The sequence below is a fragment of the Dermochelys coriacea genome, chromosome 7, assembly GCF_009764565.3.
Source record: "Dermochelys coriacea isolate rDerCor1 chromosome 7, rDerCor1.pri.v4, whole genome shotgun sequence".
NCBI lineage: Eukaryota > Metazoa > Chordata > Testudines > Dermochelyidae > Dermochelys > Dermochelys coriacea.
This window is the reverse complement of record NC_050074.1, coordinates 103,125,024-103,146,645: the sequence shown is the minus strand read 5'-3', so window position 1 is coordinate 103,146,645 and position 21,622 is coordinate 103,125,024. Positions and strand designations below refer to the sequence as shown.

General features: G+C 41.0%; 1 protein-coding gene across 1 annotated transcript; it reads left to right on the top strand.

Annotated features, from left to right (window-relative positions):
• The first annotated feature begins 384 nt into the window (after positions 1 to 384).
• FOXI2 (forkhead box I2) lies at positions 385 to 21,335 on the top strand. Its single transcript, XM_038410164.2, has 3 exons — positions 385 to 1,281; positions 1,742 to 4,070; positions 18,594 to 21,335. Exons 1-2 carry the CDS (start codon positions 684 to 686, stop codon positions 2,284 to 2,286), a joined length of 1,143 nt encoding a protein of 380 aa, XP_038266092.1. The 5' UTR covers positions 385 to 683; the 3' UTR covers positions 2,287 to 4,070; positions 18,594 to 21,335.
• The last annotated feature ends 287 nt before the right edge of the window (positions 21,336 to 21,622 follow it).

Sequence of the window (21,622 nt, the reverse complement as noted above, 5' to 3'; positions counted from 1 at the left end):
GGAGAAGGTGACGTCGTGTACAGGGGGGAGTGGGGTGTCGGGGTGGTGCAGGGGGTGCTCAGTTCAGGTGTCTCTTTAGAGGGTGTAGTGGAGGGGTAGTGCAGAGGACGGGCTCATAGCTGGATCGTGAAGAAGAGGGTGCAGGATGGGGGTATGGAGGGGTGCTGCGGAGGGTTGGGTGGCACGTGGGGGTGCAGGAGGAATGTATGCAGTGGATGGGGCATTATGTGAGTTGGTCAGAGGGTGCGGGAGGGGCCGGTGCGGAGGATGGGTTGTGCAGCGAGCGGGAGAGGCTGGTATATAGGCTGTGAAAGGGCAATGCGGAGGATGGATGATACATGGGTTGTGCAGAGGCCGGGTGGTCTGTGGGGGGTGCAGGAGGAAGTGGTGAGGTGCATGTGGTGGTAGTGTGGGTTGCTCAGAGGGTGAGGAGAGGCTGTGCCCAGGGTAGGTGTGGCAGCCCGTTGGTTGAGTGGAGGTGGAGTGCCGAATGGGCGGTGCTGCCCCCTGCTCCAGCCTGTTTCTGCTATTTGCTCTCTGGTTTGAGGTCGCCTGCAGCCTGAGTCTACCCCAGGCCATTATTTAAATGCCTTTCCCTAGTGCCTGGGAGCTCAGTAGTCCGAGACATCCAGGGCTGATGATCTGTGCTCCAGTCCTTCAAACTCCACCGATCACAGGGGATTATGAACTCTTTTGGGCAGCAGCCCGCAAATCCACAGTCGACCCCCCTCCAGCATCCCAATGCACAGGATTTACTGGACATGGCGATGTACTGTGATAACCTAATGTACCCGCAAAACCTGCACCACCATCACCACCCACAGAGGCCATCAGCTCATCCAGCAGGCTATGGGCTGAGCGAATATAGTCCCCCAGCAGCGAACCCCTACCTCTGGATCAATGGACCTGCCATCAACTCGTCTCCTTATCTCTCTGGGACTAATGGGGCTTCTTTCATCCCCTCAGGTTATGGGACCAGCCAGAGACAGTTCCTGGCCCCTGCATCAGGCTTTGCTGGGGCAGATCTCAGCTGGTTGTCTCTCTCCAGCCAGCAGGAGTTTTTTAAAATGGTGAGGCCCCCCTACTCCTACTCGGCTCTGATAGCGATGGCCATCCAAAACGCTCCGGAGAAGAAGTTGACCTTGAGTCAGATTTACCAGTACGTGGCCGAAAACTTCCCTTTTTACAAGAAGAGCAAAGCTGGCTGGCAGAACTCCATCAGGCACAACCTGTCCCTCAACGACTGCTTTAAGAAAGTGCCCAGGGATGAAGACGATCCAGGTAAGGAAACCCCCATTCTTCTCCTAAGTGGGAGCACGTTGCATACAGGTACCGCGTCGCCAAGGGACTAAAGTCACCCCCACGCTGGCATTTGCAACTGACCAGCTCCCAGGCCCAGTGTAAAACGCGAGTGTTATTTCTCAAGGGTGGAAATAACAGCGGAGCTCACTGAAGGGTGAGTAGAGACGCCTTTGGATGCTAAACGTTGGGCCTGTTAACATGAGCACGCTGGCTGTAAACGCAACTAGCAGCGTGTGTGCGTGCGGGTGGCTAGTTACAGGACGGTTAACCATTGCAAAGGTGCTGTCGCCACGGGGCAGGGGATTGGCGACTGCCCCGGCAGCGTTCTGCGCTTCTGCCCTGTGAAGCTTTGACCAGTCAGGTATTGACTAACGGGACAAAGCCCTGGCCGAGCTGGACCCTCATCCCCTGAGCCCATGTGCTGTTCATTTATTCACAGGGAAAGGCAATTACTGGACCCTAGACCCGAACTGCGAGAAAATGTTCGACAACGGCAATTTTCGAAGGAAGAGGAAAAGGCGATCGGACGCTCCTGGGTCCAGCGCCCCGGGAGCGCCCGACAAAGCGGAAGACAAGAGCGGCGGTGCCTTGAAGTCTCCGGACTCCTCCAGCCGGGTGGGCCTGGGCTCCCCTGCACCGCGGCACTCTCCAGCCGCCGGGAGCGGGCCCAAATCCGCGGCCGCGCTCCAGCGGAGCCCGTGTTTCTCCAGCTTCGCCTCCAACATGCAGGCCATTGTCCATGGGGACCAGGGCTTCGCGAGGCAGCTCTCGGGAGGGCTGGCGGGCGAGTTTTCACACGGGAGGCAAGACGTGCCTGCTCCGAGTTCGTGCTCCACGTCCGGCAGCGGCACTGCCCAGAACTCCGAACTGAGTCCCCTGGCCCACTCGAGAATGAACCACTGTGCCAGCGACCAGCACAGTGGGCTCATTAACAACTTCAGCGTCAATCATCTGATTTATAGCAGGGAGGGGACAGAAGTTTGAATTGACTGTGGAATAACTTCGGTGCAAATCACAGAAGTCATGTTCTGGGCCTAGAAGTTTGTACATACCATGGTACTCAAAATAGTTTCTTGTTAGTTTTGGACACTGTGTTATTGTGCCTTAGAACGAACACACCCACACCCACACCCACACCGACACACCCACACACGAATTAAATGTCTATAGACTCTATTTGACTGAGGTGTCCTCACACCCAGGATCCCAGCCAGTAGTTTGTTTACAGTATTGATACTATGCATACAGATCTAGACGACTGACCTTAACAAAATGCACTAATACACAAGATAGGAATATTTTTGTAATATATACATTATATATAATGGCTCTGTACAGCTGTTAGAATAAAGTTTTTTGAAAATCGAGGTGAGAGCGCCTAGACCTGACATTCCCGGGTAATGTGCTGCTGCTATCTGCAATCTAGGTAACAAAAAGCTCCCCAATCGTGTGGGGTGTTGTTTTTTTTAATTCTAACGCGATGCAAAACTATTTTCTTCTTTTCTACGTTTTATGGAATTATAACATTTTTCCATCTAATACTTAAAATTAAAATGGCTTTTCCTTACAGACGACAATGAGGTTTATTTGTTGTTTCAGGTTTTTCCATATAGCAAATGACTTCGGGGTTTCAAACTGTCATTGTTCTTGTATACACGGTATATTTTTCAGTCCCGGAATGCTAATGTTGGCAATACCAAAAAGAGGCTCTTTAAGCTTGGTATAATTGAGATATTGGACACACTGTATGCATGGTATCCATTTTATTCTTCTCCAGACTTTAACAGCATAACGAGTTTGGTTTAAACAAACGGGTGCCTTCTTAAACTAAAATAATGACTACGAATAATTATCACTGGGAATTTAACACAGAATTGAAGCCAATTAACTGCAAAGTTGTTCTTCGGCGCTTTAATACATTCAAGTAAAGCGCAGTATTTCCCGATACTGATCTTGGAAGTCTGGTGTCTGTTATCGAAGTTAACATTTGTCCTGAAACCTGGTGAGCCGATAAGGGCTTTCGAGCAGATAGGATGGAGGGTGAATGGAGTGGAGTACAGCAGCTTTGCGATCAGACAAACGCTTGTGCGAATAAGAGCTGGGAAAGACTTTCCGGTCTGGTAGGAAGGTCATTCGGAATCGAAACGTCAAACCTGAGATTAAACCGATTTTTCGACAAGATAAAATGGAGCTTAAAGCCCCCGCAAGAGGAGAAAAATATCACCTTAAGGCTGCTATTCGAAACGCCATTTCTAATTCAGTCTTTTCTGAGGGGTTTCGCTTCGGATTGGGCCTTTATTCAGGGAACCGGCCATGAAATTGATTTGTCAAACATATAAATGATTTGTAAATACATCTGAACTGGGGAGATCCTCAGCCAGTTTATACCAGCTGAGGATCCGGCCTTCTGACTATACTATAGTCATTAAATGTTTGCTATATTTAAAAACAAACGAACAAAATAATCCGATCGCAGTCATGTTCCTTCCACTTAAATCTCTCTCAAGGCGCCGGTGGATTTTAAGGAGCACAGAGCCAGGGAACCATTCTTGATTTTATGCGAGTCTAACTGCCAAATGGTTTACCATGGTTGCAAGCGCTAGGAAGATAGTTACAGCTGTGCAGAGTTCTCCTGCAGCCAGGAAAACCTACCACCTCCTCCTGCAAGTGTGTCGAAAGGAGACTTCACTAGTGGAAGGATCTGTGTTAAGTAAATCGAGTATCTCTTAATACCTAGCTTATTTTAGGACGACAACCGACTGCTCCAGGTGTGCCAAAGGGGGAGAAAGAGAATCATATCTTACGCTGGGGAAATATTTTTGATACTTTAGCAGCAGGTGTTTTTCTTCATTCTACTTGTTGTTCATTCTCCTCTACCGTAATAACCCACAAATATACTGTGAGCACTGGCTTACAACGAACTGGCATTTAAAATATTAGCCTTCAAACAACTGGACCCAGCTAGGATTTCAGCAGGTTAAAAGTGAGTCTTGTCTTTCTGCCTTGCAGAGATTTAAACGGAGGCTCCAAATAGACAAAAGATTTCAAAGCTGAACTTGTCTCTAAGGTGCCACAAGTACTCCTTTTCTTTTTGCGAATACAGACTAACACGGGGGCTACTCTGAAAGCTGAACTTGAAAGCTGAATTTGGTGTCGGTTAGGACGCGTTTTAAGTGACTGCTTAACTTCAAATAGAGCCTGGCTGACTGAGGCAAAAGCTGTGCCTACATTGTTGAAATAAACCCAGCCATGAGCAGAGCCCAGCAGTCCTTATTTTGTTTTACAGGGCGTAAAATCCGTTCCCCTGTTTTCACACTGCGGTACTATCAGCAGGTTCGCGTGTTGAGCGTCCAATCTTCAGGACCGTTTGTAAATAAACTCTTTTATTTTTTCCCACACAAAAGATCATCTTTGTGTCAGCCCATGGAGCTGACAATAATTTATATGAAGTATTTCAGATTTAATCGAGCGTCCAAAATTAATCCGGATCCCCGCTGAGGAGCTCTTTAATTACTAGTTTCCTGAATGCTAACCTCTTCAACGATCTTTTTTTTTTTTCTTCTGGGGCGGAGGGTAGAAATTTAGAGGACAATCCCTGTTCTCCCACCCCGACTATGGAGACTTCCAAAATTCGGTCCGAGATCTTGTATCACGCTTTTTCCTGTGAGTCATTGCTTAAGAAGGATAGATTTTTGAAAATTAATTGCCAGTTAGGAGGGAAAAAAAGCTTTATTTCTCAATATTAAAATTAAATAAATGGAAGAGAGTTATCTGAGGCAGGGAAGCTTGCAGGATACTAATTTACCATTCGGGATAGTCTTATGAAAAACTAAGGCCAACAAACTTTTCTCCTAGGTATGCCTGGTGCTGCAACATGTCTGATGTGGGATAGTACTTGCGGGAGATTTATTAAAAGAGAATGAACATTATTGCTTCAACAGGCCATGTTCTAATTTGTCCTTTTCTAAGTGCTAACTGGAGAAAAGACTCCGAAGTTATATATATTTTTATAATATAAGATGCTTTAAACAACTAGAAACCTAAATCTGACATTGCAGATTTTAGCTAGCAAAGTTCAAACTTCTAAATCACTTGGTTGCTTGTCAATTACATAAAGCTGGCTCAGTGCAATGGCTCTAATTAGTGAGAGGGGAGTGTTTGGGCAAAAGTTCAGGTTAAGTTTGTACTTTTTATTAAATATTTGATAGGAATCAAGATCGGTTTGGCTAATAGTACTCACTTAACTTCTTATTGCCTGGTGCCTTTTTCCTCTTTCTTTTAGATCGTGCTTTGAAGGTCCATGAGTTTGAATAACAAACAATATTATGTATTACATAATCTGTTAAAATGAGTTTGGAGGCTCCACCTCCACCCCTTGCACATGATAAAAATATAAGTATGGTAAAAAGAAAAAGCTGGATAAATTACTGATTTACCTTGGATTCACTTGATGAAAGATATGCTGGAAAATGTGTTGGTTTTTAAAGCAGCAAGCATAAACAGCACTACAACTACACTTAAGAGTTTAAAACTATGTTGGATTGTGTGTTTCCAGAAAAGAGGAGTTAAATATGCAAGATTTATGTGTTATGGGGTTTTCTAGCTAGACAGAGGTCTTAAAAGAGAATCCAACTCTAAAACAGGCCTAGAATGAGACTTAACTGTAACTATAGCATTTGACCAGTGTCGAACTGTAGTCTTGTAAATAACATTTATTTAATGAAGCAGTTGCGAATACTGCATATGAGAAAAATTGCTATTTCCAAGCCTGGCCATTAAAATAGAGTAAATATAATCCCTGTATTTTTACGTATATTTTTATTTCTAAAACTGTCAATTAAAAACAATATTTCACGTCTAGTCGCTAAGTTTATTTTACAGCCGGTCAGAATAAAAAAACAATGTTTCAAAATACTGTTTCATAGCGTTTCAAAACAGTAACAACTGGCTGTAACACTGAAGTTATTTGTTGCAGGACGTTTAATTTTAGTTGCTTCCTTATAAAATGCTGGTGAATACGGTAAGTAAATAACTAATTTGCAGAATAATGTGAAGAGCCAACTTGCAGCTTGACAAATTCCTGTTACTAAATTTCTTGCAGCAAACGGATAAAGAGAGATACATTAAGCTATAAAATCTGCTTTTAGGTTCTGAAACGCACTGATTAAAATAAACTGCGTTTTATTAGGAAGAACAAAGAAACTACACCTAATTTATAATGAAACACAGATAATAAAAGGCAGGAGATGGGAAGGGGTTTGGGGAACACAGCCCTAGCCCAGATAAACGCGTGATCTTTTTTTTTTTTTATAAGAGACATGATGTGCTGAAATCAAAGCAAGTAAATAAAGTAAAACACCTTATAATTGGTTTATAATTGAACGCATTCTTTCCATCTGCGGTCAGGAGTAAAGTGAAATTGACATGAGTCCCACAAACAAGTTCCGTGCTAGCAGCCGCTAGACAATACGTGTTGGCAGAGCCAAAGAACTCCCCCTGAGATAGACTGAAGACACTGTGACCTCAGAGCTGGGAAACAAATTGTATCACTCAAACCACATTTTCTTCTGCTGCAGGATTACAGTGATCCGGATCCAGCTATATTGACCGAGTGAGGTATTTTTACCTTGGGGCAATTTACATCAGGGTAAAGAGTAACATTTACAGCTCTCCTAAAAACACGCAGCAAAACTGGAACAGGAGATTCCACTTCGCTATAGGTGTCTAGCCATTTTCGACCATGGACATTCTGTGTCACTTTATCGTAGACAGTGAGGCTGATCCTTCATCCACTAAAATCCGGAGGAGTTTGGCCATTGACTTCAGCGAGAGCAGAATCTGGATCCCTTTTCCTGATCTTGCTCCCACTTACTCAATGTATGTCAAATGTCTAGGAAAGCCAGCCGTCTGTCTATTTATAAGCTGTGGTCTAATTCTATTTATGCATCATTTCAGATCGGAAGAAATACAGATCAGTCTAAACTACGCGGTGAAGTTGTAATTCCTTTACGTAAATGGATCTCTTCGGGAAGAATTCTGTCAGCAGTGGGGCAAACGGTATAATTGCTGATTTTAGTGAAAACGTATACATATATGCTGTTGTATATAAGCAACCTACGCGTTTTCCCCCTGCCTAGTTGAGTGAAGCATTGCCTTGCTGTTTGTCAGGCTCCTACTTGAAAGAGCTTAGGGCTGTACAAAAGACTTTCGCATCCCGGCCACCGGTGGTTAGAGACCTGAGCCTGTCGCTGCCTTCTTTGCTCAGGCCAAAAGCCCACTGAAGCCCAGAAGTAGTCTTAGTTGCAGAGTTATTTCTTGGAGATTTTCAGGATTGCCAAACGATACATATTTTGTTGAGCTTCAGCACTCACTACATCTGAAGGCAATGAGCCAGAATTCCAAGCCGAGCCAAACTGCACTTGGGGCAGGATTAGGGGGATGGCAAAGGTGGGTTTAGGACATCTTGAGGTTTCCCCCGATCCGGGACAGTGCAGGAGCTGGTTCACTGCTCAGAGAAAATTAGAGCAATCTGAGGGCTGTTTTATCTTGTGCTAGCTGTCCATGTAGGGAACAGTTGGATATAGGCATAATAATAATACTTCCTTTCATTCAAGCATAGAGTGGGTAGGGAAGGCTCTATACACTACTACCAAGGCGTCTCTTACATAGGGAGAATATTCAAGAAGCTAGTTACAACAGGTTTATGGTTGATTTGAGTCAGGGCATACTGGTGAATCTGGACCAATTATACTAACATTGAGATTACAATATACCAAAGCCACCACTATTTATCTAAAGCAGTGCACTGCTTTTGTATACAAGCAGATATTAGGCTATAGGATAATCAAAATGCTTCTTTTTTGGAAGCAAAATGTGATCAACCATTTGCAGTGCTAAGTGATACTGTAGCTGGTGGATTAGTGGCTAACCTGCTTTAACATTTAACTCTGGAACTGTGGTTTGAACCCAGCCTCAGATCCTAAACCAAGGGAGTTTGGAAGTTTCTTTAAGCAACCAATTGTCCTCCTTACAAAAACAGCTAGGCATAATTTGGTTACTATTCCTCCCCACAAAATGGCATAGAGTGAGCTTGGAGAGTGCATAATGAATGACCTCTGGCTCATAAGGATACACTTAATTTCAGCTGCATGTAAACCAGACCTGTAAGGTGCCAGGTAGATTAATTTACAGAAATGGAAGAGTTGGATGATGAATTCCAAATAATATATTTTGGTGTGTATATATATATGTGTGTGTGTGTGTGTGTGTGTATATATATATATGTGTAGATAGATAGATAGTGGTTTTTTGCCACTTATCTCTTAAAAAATCTATAATACGCTGACAAACAGGGAATTACTTTTTTTCAGAAAAACAAACTAACAAAACAGCACCACAAAACACCTTAGTCTGTAAATGGATTGAATTTGAGCCCATTCATTTTAGTCTTAGCTCTAGAGGGTATAGTAAATGCAATAATTCTCTATGGTACACTGGATTTTTGGATAAACAGAAGATGTTTACTATAAATACAAACAGGCAGTGGCAAATGAAATTTGTTTGCTAGCTTTATTTTCTGTTTTCACACACTGAGTAGACAGAGCAAATTAAGAACATAAGAATGGCCATACTGGGTCAGACCAATGGTCCATGTAGCCCAGTATCCTGACTCTGACAGCAGTCAGTGTCAAATGCTTCAGCGGGAATGAACAGAACATGGCAATTATTGAATGACTCATCACTGTCATATAGTCTCAGCTTCTGGCAGGTGGATGTTTAGGGACACCAGGAGCATGGGGTTGCATCCCTGCCCATGTTGCCTAATAGCCATTGATGGACCTATCCTCCATGAATTTATCTAATTCTTTTTTGAATTCAGTTATACTTTTGGCCTTCACAACATCTCTGGCAATGAGTTCCATTGTGGATTGACTGTGCATTGTGTGAAGAAGTACTTCCTTTTGTTTGTTTTAAATCAGCTGCCTATTAGTTTCATCAAGTGACCACCTAGTTCTTGTGTTTTGTGTATGTTCACTTTCTCCACACCATTAATGATTTTATAGATCTCTATCATATCCCCTCTTAGTCATCTCTTTTCTAAAATGAATAGTCCCAGTCTTTTAAAGTTCTTCTTGTATGGACGCTGTTCCATATCCCTAATCTCTGCCCTTTCTCTGCACCCTTTTCAATTCTAAGATACCATTTTTGATATGAGACACCGAGAACTGCATGCAGTATTCAAGGTGTGGGCATACCATGGATTTATATAGTGGCATTATGATATTTGCTGTTTTATTGTCTATCCCTTTCCTAATGGTTCCTAACATTCTGTTAGATTTTTTGAGCAGATGTTTTCAGAGAACTATCCATGAATACTCCAAGACCTCTTTCTTGAGTGGAAACAGATAATGTAGACCCCATAATTTTGTATGTATAGTTGGGATTATTTCTTCAAATGTGCATTATAAATGCACATAAACAATGTGCATAAACAAATTAGAGAAATGCAACCTAGATGGAGCTTCCATAAGGTAGGTGCAAAACTGGTTGAAAAACCATTCCCAGAGAGTAGTTATCAGTGGTTCACAGTCATGCTGCAAGGACATAATGAGTGGGGTGCCGCAGGGATCAGGTCTGGGTACAGTTCTGTTCAATAACATCATCAATGATTTAGATGATGGCAGAGAGAGTATACTTATAAAGTTTGTGGATGATACCAAGCTGGGAGGGGTTGCAAATGCTTTGGAGGATAGGATTAAAATTCAAAATGATCTGGACAAACTGGAGAAATGGTCTGAAGTGAATAGGATGAAATTCAATAAGGACAAATGCAATGTACTCAATTTAGAAAGGAACTATCAGTTGCACACATACAAAATGGGAAATGACTGCCAAGGAAGGAGTACTGCGGAAAGGGATCTGTGGGACCATTAGCTAAATATGATTCAACTGTAATACTGTGCAAAAAAAAGTGAACATCATTCTGAGATGTATTAGCAGGAGTGTTGTGAGCAAGACACAAGAAGTAATTCTTCCCTCTACTCCACGCTGATTAGGCCTCAACTGGAGAATTGTGTTCAGTTCTGGGCACCACATTTCTGGAAAGATATGGATAAATTAGAGAAAGTCCAGAGAAGATCAACAGAAATGATTAAAGGTCTAGAAGACATGACCTATGAAAGAAGATTGAAAAAATTGGGTTTGTTTAGTCTGGAAAAGAGATGACTGAGAGGGGACATAACACTTTTCAAGTACATAAAAGGTTGTTACAAGGAGGAGGGAGAAAAATTGTTCTTCTTAACCTCTGAGGATAGAACAAGAAGCAATGGGCTTAAATTGCAGCATGGTCAGGTTAGGTTGGACATTAGGAAAAACTTCCTAACTGTAAGGGTGGCTAAGTACTGGAATAAATTGCCTAGGGAGGTTGTGGAATCTCCATCATTGGAGATTTTTAAGAGTAGGTTAAACAAACACCTGTCAGGAATGGTCTAGATAATACTTAGTCCTGCCATGATTTCAGGGGACTGGACTAGATTACCTCTCAACGTTCCTTCCAGTCCTATGATTCTATGATTACGTTGCACTTACTAACATTGAATTTCATCTGCCATTTTGTTGCCCAATCATCCAGGTTAGGGAGATCCCTTTGTAACTCTTCGCAGTCAGTTTTGGACTTAACTATCTTGAGTAATTTTGTATCAACGGCAAATTTTGGCACCTCACCATTCACCCTCTTTTCCAGATCATTTATGAATATGTCACCAGTCCCAGTACAGATCCTTGCAGAAACCCCTCTATTTATGTCTCTCCATTGTGAAAAGGGACCATTTATTCCTACCCTTTGTTTCCTATCTTTTAACCAGTTGCTGATCCATGAGAAGACCTTCCCTCTTATCCCATGACTTCTTACTTTGTTTAAGAGCCTTTGGTGAGAGACTTTGTCAAAGGCTTTCTGAAAGTCCAAATCCAATATATTGACTGGATCACCCTTGTCCACATGCTTGTTGACTCCCTCAAAGAATTCTAATAGATTGGTGAGCATGATTTCCCTTTACAAAAGCCATGTTGACTCTTCCCCAACATACTGTGTTCATCTATGTGTCTTTGATCATTCTGTTCTTTACTACAGTTTCAACGAATTTGCCTGGTACTAAAATGAGACTTACTGGCAATTGCCAGGATTTCCCCTCGGAACTTTTTTTTTAAAATTGGTGTCACATTAGGTACCCTTCAGTCGTGTGGCACACAGGCTGATTTCAGCTATAGGTTACATACCATAGTTAGCAGTTCTGCCATTTATATGATTGTATTTTAACACAAACTGGTTGAGGTGAAGCCTAACGGCAAGCCTACTGTTCACAATGACCAACTAACACATGTTAACATACAATTTGCCTTGTCTGCATTAGTTTTAGTTAAAACATATTAGCCAAAATGTTTTAAAAATACATCTCCTATATATTGTTAAGACTGAAACCTAAATATGTCAGTTTAAATGTCAATATTAACTACTTCACTGCTGATCATTTAGCAGATGCATCCAACTAATGTGTTAATTCCACAATCCTAAACCACTTCATACTACATCTGCCACCTACCGAGTGTCATAATCCTCAACTTCCCTCGACAACTTCTATGATGTAGTTCTGCATTTTCAATTTGACATAATTAAAAATGGAAAATGTGTGAATAATTTCAAATAGGCTGGATTTAATATCAAAATAAATAACAACACTGGGGCATCTGTAATGAAGGGTGTGCTATCTTCCAGGTGCTAAGATACGGGATGTAGACCTGAGGTTGAAAAGGATTCTAAAGGGAGTGGGAAAGAATCCCCTAATTATCCTTCATGTGGGAACAAATGATACAACTAGATTCTCGCTGGAAAGTATTAAGGGAGACTATGCTAGGCTGGGGAAGACACTTAAGGAAATGGAGGCTCAGGTGATCTTTAGTGGGATCCTGCCTGTTCCTAGAGAAGGGCAACAAAGGTGTGACAAGATTATGACTGTCAACAGATGGCTTAGGCAGTGGTGCTATAAGGAGGGCTTTGGGATTATGGCCACTGGGAGGCATTCACGGACAGAGGACAGTTCTCTCGGGATGGACTTCATCTGAGTAGGGAAGGAAATAGACTTCTAGGATGGAGGCTGGCACAACTGATAAAGAGAGCTTTAAACTAGGAATTTGGGGGAGATGGTTGGGAAATGTCCAGGTAATCTCCACGCCAGATTTTAGCATTGAAAGGGAAGAAAACGAAGTAAGAAAGGATACAGCCATGGGTAGGAGAATGTATATAAGGAGCAAGGGCAGTGTGGATACCAGTCTAATAGGTTATACTGGCTGTAGAATGACTGTGCCTAATAGTGTACAAAATGTGAGCGAGGCCAAACAGCAAAAATTAAGATGTTTGTACACCAATGCGAGGAGCCTGGGTAACAAAATAGAGGAACTAGAGCTACTGGTGCAGGAAGTGAAACCAGATATTATAGAGATAACAGAAACATGGTGGAACAATAGTCATGACTGGACACAGATATTGAAGGGTATGTGCTGTTTAGGAAAGACAGAAATAAAGATATAGGTGGTGGAGTAGCATTGTATATCAATGATGAGGTAGAATGTAAAGAAATAAGAAGCGATGGAATGGATAAGACAGAGTCCGTCTGGGCAAAAATTACATTGGGGAAGATAACTCGTAGAGCCTCTCCTACGATAGTGCTTGGGGTGTGCTATAGACCGCCGGGATCTAATTTGGATATGGATAGAGCCCTTTTTAATGTGTTTAATAAAATAAATACTAATGGAAACTGCGTGATCATGGGAGACTTTAACTTCCCAGATATAGATTGGAGGACCAGTGCTAGTAATAATAATAGGGCTCAGATTTTCCTAGATGAGATAGCTGATGGATTCCTTCATCAAGTAGTTGCTGAACCAACTAGAGGGGATGCCTTTTTTTATTTAATTTTGGTGAGTAGCGAGGACCTCATAGAAGAAATGGTTGTAGGGGATAATCTTGGCTCAAGTGATCATGAGCTAATTCAGTTCAAACTGAATGAAAGGATTAACAAAAATAAATCTGCAACTAGAGTTTTTGATTTCAAAAGGGTTGACTTTCAAAAATTAAGGAAATTAGTTAGGGGAGTGGATTGGACTGAAGAACTTATGGATCTAAAGGTAGAGGAGGCCTGGGATTACTTTAAATCAAAGCTGCAGAAGCTATCAGAAGCCTGTATCCCAAGAAAGGGGAAAAAATTCATAGGCAGGAGTTGTAGACCAAGGTGGATGAGCAAGCATCTTAGAGAGGTGATTAAGAAGAAGTAGAAAGCATACAGGGAGTTGAAGATGGGAGGGATCAGCAAGGAAAGCTACCTTATTGAGGTCAGAACATGTAGGGATAAAGTGAGACAGGCTAAAAGTCGAGTAGAGTTGGACCTTGCAAAGGGAATTAAAACCAATAGTAAAAGGTTCTATAGCCATATAAATAAGAAGAAAACTAAGAAAGAAGAAGTGGGGCCGCTAAACACTGAGGATGGAGTGGAAGCTAAAGATAAACTAGGCATGGCCCAATATCTAAACAAATACTTTGCCTCAGTCTTTAATAAGGCTAGAGGATCTTAGGGATAATGGTAGCATGACAAATGGGAATGAGGATATGGAGGTAGATATTACCATGTCTGAGGTAGAAGCAAAATTCAAACAGCTTAATGGGACTAAATAGGGGAAGCCAGATAATCTTCATCCAAGCATATTAAAGGAATTGGCACATGAAATTGCAAGCCCATTAGCAAGAATTTTTAATGAATCTGTAAACTCAGGAGTTGTACTGAATGATTGGAGAATTGCTAATATAGTTCCTATTTTTAAGAAAGGAAAAAAAAGTGATCCGGGTAACTACAGGCCAGTTAGTTTGACATCTGTAGTATGCAAGGTCCTGGAAACAATTTTGAAGGAGAAATTAGTTAAGGACATTGAAGTCAATGGTAAATGGAACAAAATACAACATGGTTTTACAAAAGGTAGATCGTGCCAAACCAACCTGATCTCCTTCTTTGAGAAAGTAACAGATTTTTTAGACAAAGGAAACGCAGTGGATCTAATTTACCTAGATTTCAGTAAGGCGTTTGATACCGTGCCACATGGGGAATTATTAGTTAAATTGGAGAAGATGGGGATCAATATGAACATCAAAAGGTGGATAAGGAATTGGTTAAAGGGGAGACTACGACAAGTCCTACTGAAAGGCGAACTATCAGGCTGGAGGGAGGTTACCAGTGGAGTTCCTCAGGGATCAGTTTGGGGACCAATCTTTTATTTAATCTTTTTATTACTGACCGTGGTACAAAAAGTGGGAGTGTGCTAATAAAGTTTGCAGATGATACAAAGCAGGGAGGTATTGCCAATTCAGAGAAGGATCGGGATATTATACAGGAGGATCTGGATGACCTTGTAAACTGGAGTAATAGTAATAGGATGAAATTTAATAGTGAGACATATAAGGTTATGCATTTAGGGATTAATAACAAGAATTTTAGTTATAAGTTGGGGGCGCATCAATTAGAAGTAACGGAAGAGGAGAAGGACCTTGGAGTATTGGTTGATCATAGGATGACTATGAGCTGCCAATGTGATATGGCTGTGAAAAAAGCTAATGCGGTTTTGGGATGCATCAGGAGAGGCATTTCCAGTAGGGATAAGGAGGTTTTAGTACCATTATACAAGGCACTGGTGAGACCTCACCTGGAATACTGTGTGCAGTTCTGGTCTCCCATGTTTAAAAAGGATGAATTCAAAGTGGAGCAGGTACAGAGAAGGGATACTAGGATGATATTTGGAATGGAAAACTTGTCTTATGAAAGGAGACTTAAGGAGCTTGGCTTGTTTAACCTAACTAAAAGAAGATTGAGAGGAGATATGATTGCTCTCTATAAATATATCAGAGGGATAAATACAGGAGAGGGAGAAGAATTATTTAAGCTCAGCACCAATGTGGACACAAGAACAAATGGATATAAACTGGTCATTGGGAAGTTTAGACTTGAATTTAGATGAAGGTTTCTCACCATCAGAGGAGTGAAGTTTTGGAATAGCCTTCCAAGGGAAGCAGTGGGGTCAAAAGATCTACCTGGCTTTAAGATTCTACTTGATAAGTTTATGGAGGAGATGGTATGATGGGATAATGTGATTTTGGTAATTAACTGGTAATTAACTTTAAATATTCAGGGTAAATAGGCCTAATCTCCTGAGATGGGATATTAGATGGATGGGATCTGAGTTACCCAAGAAAGAATTTTCTGTAGTATCTGGTTGGTGAATCTTGCCCATATGCTCAGGGTTTAGCTGATCGCCATATTTGGGGTTGGGAAGGAATTTTCCTCTAGGGCAGATTGGAAGAGGCCCTGGAGGTTTTTCACCTTCCTCTGAAGCATGGGGCATGGGTCACTTGAGGGAGGATTCTCTGCTCCTTGAAGTCTTTAAACCACGATTTGAGGACTTCAATAGTTCAAGCATAGGTGAGGTTTTTCGTAGGAGTGGGTGGGTGAGATTCTGTGGCCTGCGTTGTGCAGGAGGTTGGACTAGATGATCAGAATGGTCCCTTCTGACCTTAGTATCTATGACTGTACTATCTCATTTTCTCATTTAGTTCATTAAAACCTCAATTTCTAAAATTTAAATGAAGATACCACAAAATTTCTAGTTTGCCACATCAGAATGCTGCTGAATCCATGTACACAGAGCCTTATATATAAGGCTCACATCTGCATTGCGTGTGAAAATTAAGGTGCTTTATGAAAGTTCAATACAGTGTATCTAGATTGTTATGAAATTTGCTATAATAATAATTACATATCCTGGACCTTATTATCATTCACATGAAGGGTACTTTCCAATACGGTGAATATAATTTGCATTCACTTTTAGGTCTCCTCAAACTTCCTAAGCAGTATAAAAGAGCATTAATGTATATAGGATTTGGCTGCCTGTCTCTAAGCCTGATAACAAAGTTCATTTTTCTTTGTAACACTTACATTGTTTTAGTCTCCAGAATTACTGACAATTTCATCCAGTTCCCTTGTTCATCTGTGCAGTCTCTGACAAACCTTTATCAAGAATAGTCATTATATGAACATAAGGAGGGGGAGGGAGGCAATCACAAGAGAAAAGTTAGAAAAAAGAAATATTTGATAAGGTATGTGCATATTACAATAATTGGGCAATATGTGCACACACAGATATATACAATATAAAGATATTACATTTATAATATAAATGTATACACAGCAATATTTTGTAATTGATTTTTGAGCACAACTCTCTATTAGCTTCAATGAGAATTCTCTTTAGCAGCTTATTGCACAATGTGTTTCATACATATTACTCTTTTTGCCACAATGTGTAGGCTTTGACTTGTATTTGATTGTCATACATGGTAATTTATCACATGTACTTCGATGTTTCATTGCTGTATGGGCTAATACTCTTCATCTGCCTGAGGCACACATTAACTTTAGCACCTGACACAAAGTAACTCTGGCCGGTTTGATGTAACCTTGGTTTTTTGGTCCGAAACCTCTGCTATGATAAGCCTTGGGGCAGGTTTGTTTAGATTGCATTGAGATGGAAATGACTTTAAGAATGAGTAGATTTAATACTTTAATTAAAGGTTTCAGATTCAAACAAGCAATTTTAAACTCTGGACTTTTTTAAATGACATGGCCTTTGTGTTCCCAGTGTAATTTTAAGGGAGTCGGTACCTTTCCTTAAATTCCCTTTTCACTGTTCTCTTTCTGTAATAATAATTAAACATCTCATGAGGGTTAAGATAGCAGATCAAGAAAACATGTTTTAAAACTATCGTTTCAGGAAAGTGAGCTTAGCTCAGCAATCACTGCCTTTAAATATTTGTAATGTAATCTTAGGGGTCAAACTCTGCTTCCTGGTGTTAAGCCTCTGTTCAGGAAAGCATCCCTATTAAGGACAGCATGTACTTAATTTAAGTCCCACTGAGTCACTTGGACTTGAGTACATGTTTAGAATTGCATTTGTTTAAACGCAGACCTGAGTCAGGACCTTATTCTACAAGTCGGGGGTGAGCAAAATTTTTGGCTTGAGGGCCACATCTGGGTGGGAAATTATATACAAGGCCATGAATGTAGGGCTGGGGCAGGAAGTGTGGTATGTGGGAGCGGGCTCAGGGCAGGGGTTTGGGGTGCAGGAGGGGGTGGAGTGCAGAAGGGGGCTATGGGCAGGGGATTGGGGTTCAGGCAGGTGTGGCAGGGGGCTCAAGGCAGGAGGTTGGGGGCTCAGGGCAGGGGATTGAGGTGCAGGAGGGGTCCCAGGGACCACAGGGATGTTGTGCTGGCCGCTTCCAGGAGCGGAGTGGGGCCAGGGCAGGCAGGAAGCCCACCTTAGCCCCAGTGCGCCATGGGGCTGGCATTCCCACAGGCCGAATCGAAAGCCCTGATGGGTTGGATCCGTAGTTTGCCCTCCCCTGCTGTAAGTAGACACACTGGACTCGTCCCAAAACTGGAACCAATGGGAATACTCATAGAGTAAGGCCTGGTCTATGCCTAAAACTTAGGTCGACCTAGCTACGTTGCTGAGGGTTGTGAAGAATTCACACTCATCCCTGAGAAATGTAGTTAAGTGAGCACTGTAGTTGTGCTATTGTAGCATAGACACACCTGAAGTCACTGTACAACCTAAATAAAGGCAGCAGAGCTAGGCCCTAAGTGAATATTGATGTCAATCATCTCCCTAGACTATTTTATGAATTATTCCTAACATGGGCCAAACACTGCTCACCTTATTCACACGTGTAGTTTTATTGTATGACTTGATTCTGAGCCCACACCAATCTAAATCAGAAGTAACATTCACTTAAGTTGCTGGAACGTAAAGCTACTTAAAGGAAGATCAGAATCGGATCCAATGAGACTGTAAGGGGAGTGAGACTTGGATTTACTTGGTTGAGAATAATTATACAATCTACTGTAGGCTCTATCTAGAACAGAACATGAAATTAGACTAGTGTTTGTACGTACAAAAATAAGGCCCCAGTCTACAATTCATGGTGCATGGGCACACTGTGCAGCCTTGTTGACTTACCTGGAGTTCTGGATGGATGGAGAAACTTGCAGGATTGGTGTCCGGGATTATTTCATGCTCTTCTTCTTGCTTTCAGCATCAATAATTTTACTTTTAAAATTGTATGCCCATTTTTATTTTTTGCTAAAGCACAAAATAGAAAAAATATATTTATAACAAGAATTATGTTTTACTCCCAGGCTACATCAGTTCTAGCCAACTACTGGCCAGTGTCAAATCTTCTGTTCCTGGCAAGCAATGCAATATACATGGCCATGAAGCCATCAGCACTTAGGAAACTCCAGCTGGTACACAACACTACAGCAGGTATCCTCAGCAATCCTGGCTACTGTGAGTACATCAAATTTGTCCTCCACTCTCTACATCGGATTTCCATACAATATTGGATGAAGTTCAAGGTCTCAGTCCTTATTGTAAAAGTGCTCCATGGCCTGGGCCCAGGATATTTAAAATATTGACTAAAACTCTGGGATGCAAACCATATCTGATGACTTCACTCTTTTTAGAACAACAGAACTTTCTACCATAATGGTAAAGCTCAGCTGTGCTGCAGATGGAAGTTTCTCAGGGCCAGCCCAAGACTCTGGAATGCCCTTCCCAGGAATTAAGGACCATTGCAAATCTCATCACCTTCTTTCCATCCTAACAGCAAGGCACATTTATTTGACTTTGCCTTCTCCAACCAACATAGAGCAACGTGTGTGTGTGTGTGTGTAAAAATCCAAAAAAATCCCTACTTCACTGCTCACATTTCTCCCACTTGGGAGATGATGAGAGAAAAAACATGTGACAAACATTAGCCATGTTGCTTAATGCACTAACGGAAGGTGCTCAGATCTATGGTGATTCCCTTATTTAAACTAAACTTTTTGATAAGGTCAAAACAGAATTTCATTCTGTGAGAAATTTGTTTTTGTTTTTTTCATTCTGATTTGAAATGGAAAAAAAAATCAAACTTTTGGAATTTCCTAGGAAATAAGAATTCTGGGTTCTGACCAGGTCTAGTTATAATATTTTGGTAATGGTAATAAAACATGAATTAATCTCTTCCAATAATATAGCATTTAGAGCCATAATCAGATCTTGTGTAAGTGGCTTGCAACTCCACTGAAATGAAAAATGTTGTCCCTCCTTACAACAGGAATGAATTTAATTATTGCATCTCTTCTGACTCTACAAATGACATTGTGCTGGGGATTTCCTTGAAGTGCTATATCATAGATCAGGATTCCAGAAGTAAGGTGTTTAGGAGGTTTGGGAATAGATACACCTTTTGTGAAAGATTATCCTTTTACAATTGTCAGACGTAGTTTCAATTTAGCTGAAAAAGTCCGCATTCAATTGTAAAAACAAAACAAAACAACAAAAACCAACAGTTAGTAATTACACATCATATTATTTTTGTAAATACCTGAAGTAGACAAATCCTATTAATCCAGGTGCATATGAATATAATTTTGTCTACAGCAAGAATCTGATGTTAACATTTCCTTATCACAATCCACAAAGGACAGGATCAAATAAATGGGTTTGTTTGCTGCTGTTAGTGTCTGATTCGTTAGCATTACCAACAATGTCATCTTCTCACTATGATATAATTATTTATTTTGCAGCAATGTAGTAATGCTAAAGTTTCATATTTCAGTGGCAAAGTGCAAAAGTTTACCAATTAATAGTTAGCACAATTAATTTCCTCTGTGATAGACTACTGTGGGTTTTTTTCCTGCAGGTCATCTGTGAGTTTGTGACAATAAGCACAAAGTGAAATTACACTCTCTATGGTATTTACTTGCATTTTTGTCTCGAGGATGTTTTTATAGGGCACAAGCCTTGAATTTTCATTTTTGGGGGTATATTCTACAATCCTTTTATTTAAAAAAATAACACACTTTTTGTCTGGGAAAATGATGGAACAAATAGAATGTTGAATTTAGTCATATGAAATTTCTATTTGTTTGTGCAGCTCTTGTGAAACCAGGCATATTCCTAATCTCAGGTGGCAGTTAAATATTTAGTTCTACAGTATGATGACAGCTAGGGCAAATCCTTGCTGTTCAATGAAGAATGGCCTCTTCATTTCACACCACTGTAAAGGAGATGAAATGTATATCTGATATGTGAGTCTAATGGCTCTCTACAACCGTAAATCGGATCAGTTACATAATTTCACAAACTCCGCTCATAAAAACTTTCTATGGGAATCACGGCATGATATGAGAGAATCATGCTGCCACCCTCTGGGAAATAGTGGCCAATAGTCGTCATCTTTTTGGTGGAAATGAAGGAAATATTGACTCCTGCTGAACTAGACACCTTCAGTAAGTCAATTTAGTTTAGTATAGTTTTGTTTGTAATTTAAGTGCTTCACGCCTGCTTTCATTATATTTTCATTTCAGTGCTTTCAAATTTGCAGTACAGCTTAACATACCTTCAGCTTTACCCAGCTGCTAGGTTTGACCCTTATTTTAGGTTTTGTCCACAGACAAACTGATACTGGTTTAACTAAAGTTGTGCTTTCAAATGAAATTAAATTAATTAAATTTTGTGTATTAACCCAAATGAAAGTGTCTATCTTAATCTGGTAAAAAAGGATTACATTAAACCCAGATAAAACCTCTTTAACCAAAATAAAAATGTCTAAGCAAAAAAATTTAAATTAAACCACTCCAGTGTCTGAGTGCAGATTAAGTTTTAGACTTCAATTAACTTCCATCCCACATATATGTAGTGTAAATTATTCACAGGACAATTTCTGGTTTATGAATCAAAGTTTATAGAACACAATACACATTGTCAATCTTTTCTCCTTGTTATATCACCATGTGCTATCTATATAGTTCCTCTCCTTCCTTGATGTTTATAGCATTCAGACATTTGTAGATTATCATGTCCTCATTTAGCCAAGCCACAGCAAAGTTATATTGTACATATTTAAATAAGAAAACATGGAAGGGGCTGTTGCATGGACTGGGGGATGGGCTTCTGGGTCAGCAGTTACACATCCAAAAAATGTGCAAAAGGAGCAACAGCCACTCTTCCAGCCTATGGGCTGGTGGAGCAGCTGTGGAAGCCTGATCTGAGTGCTGCAGTCTACTAGCAGAAGGGGGAATTAATGTCATCTCCTTTTCCTGAAGAATTCCCCAAACACTGTCAAAACCAAGGCTTGGTCTTTGAAGGGGTTAATTTCAGTGTCCCTGAATGGGTGATG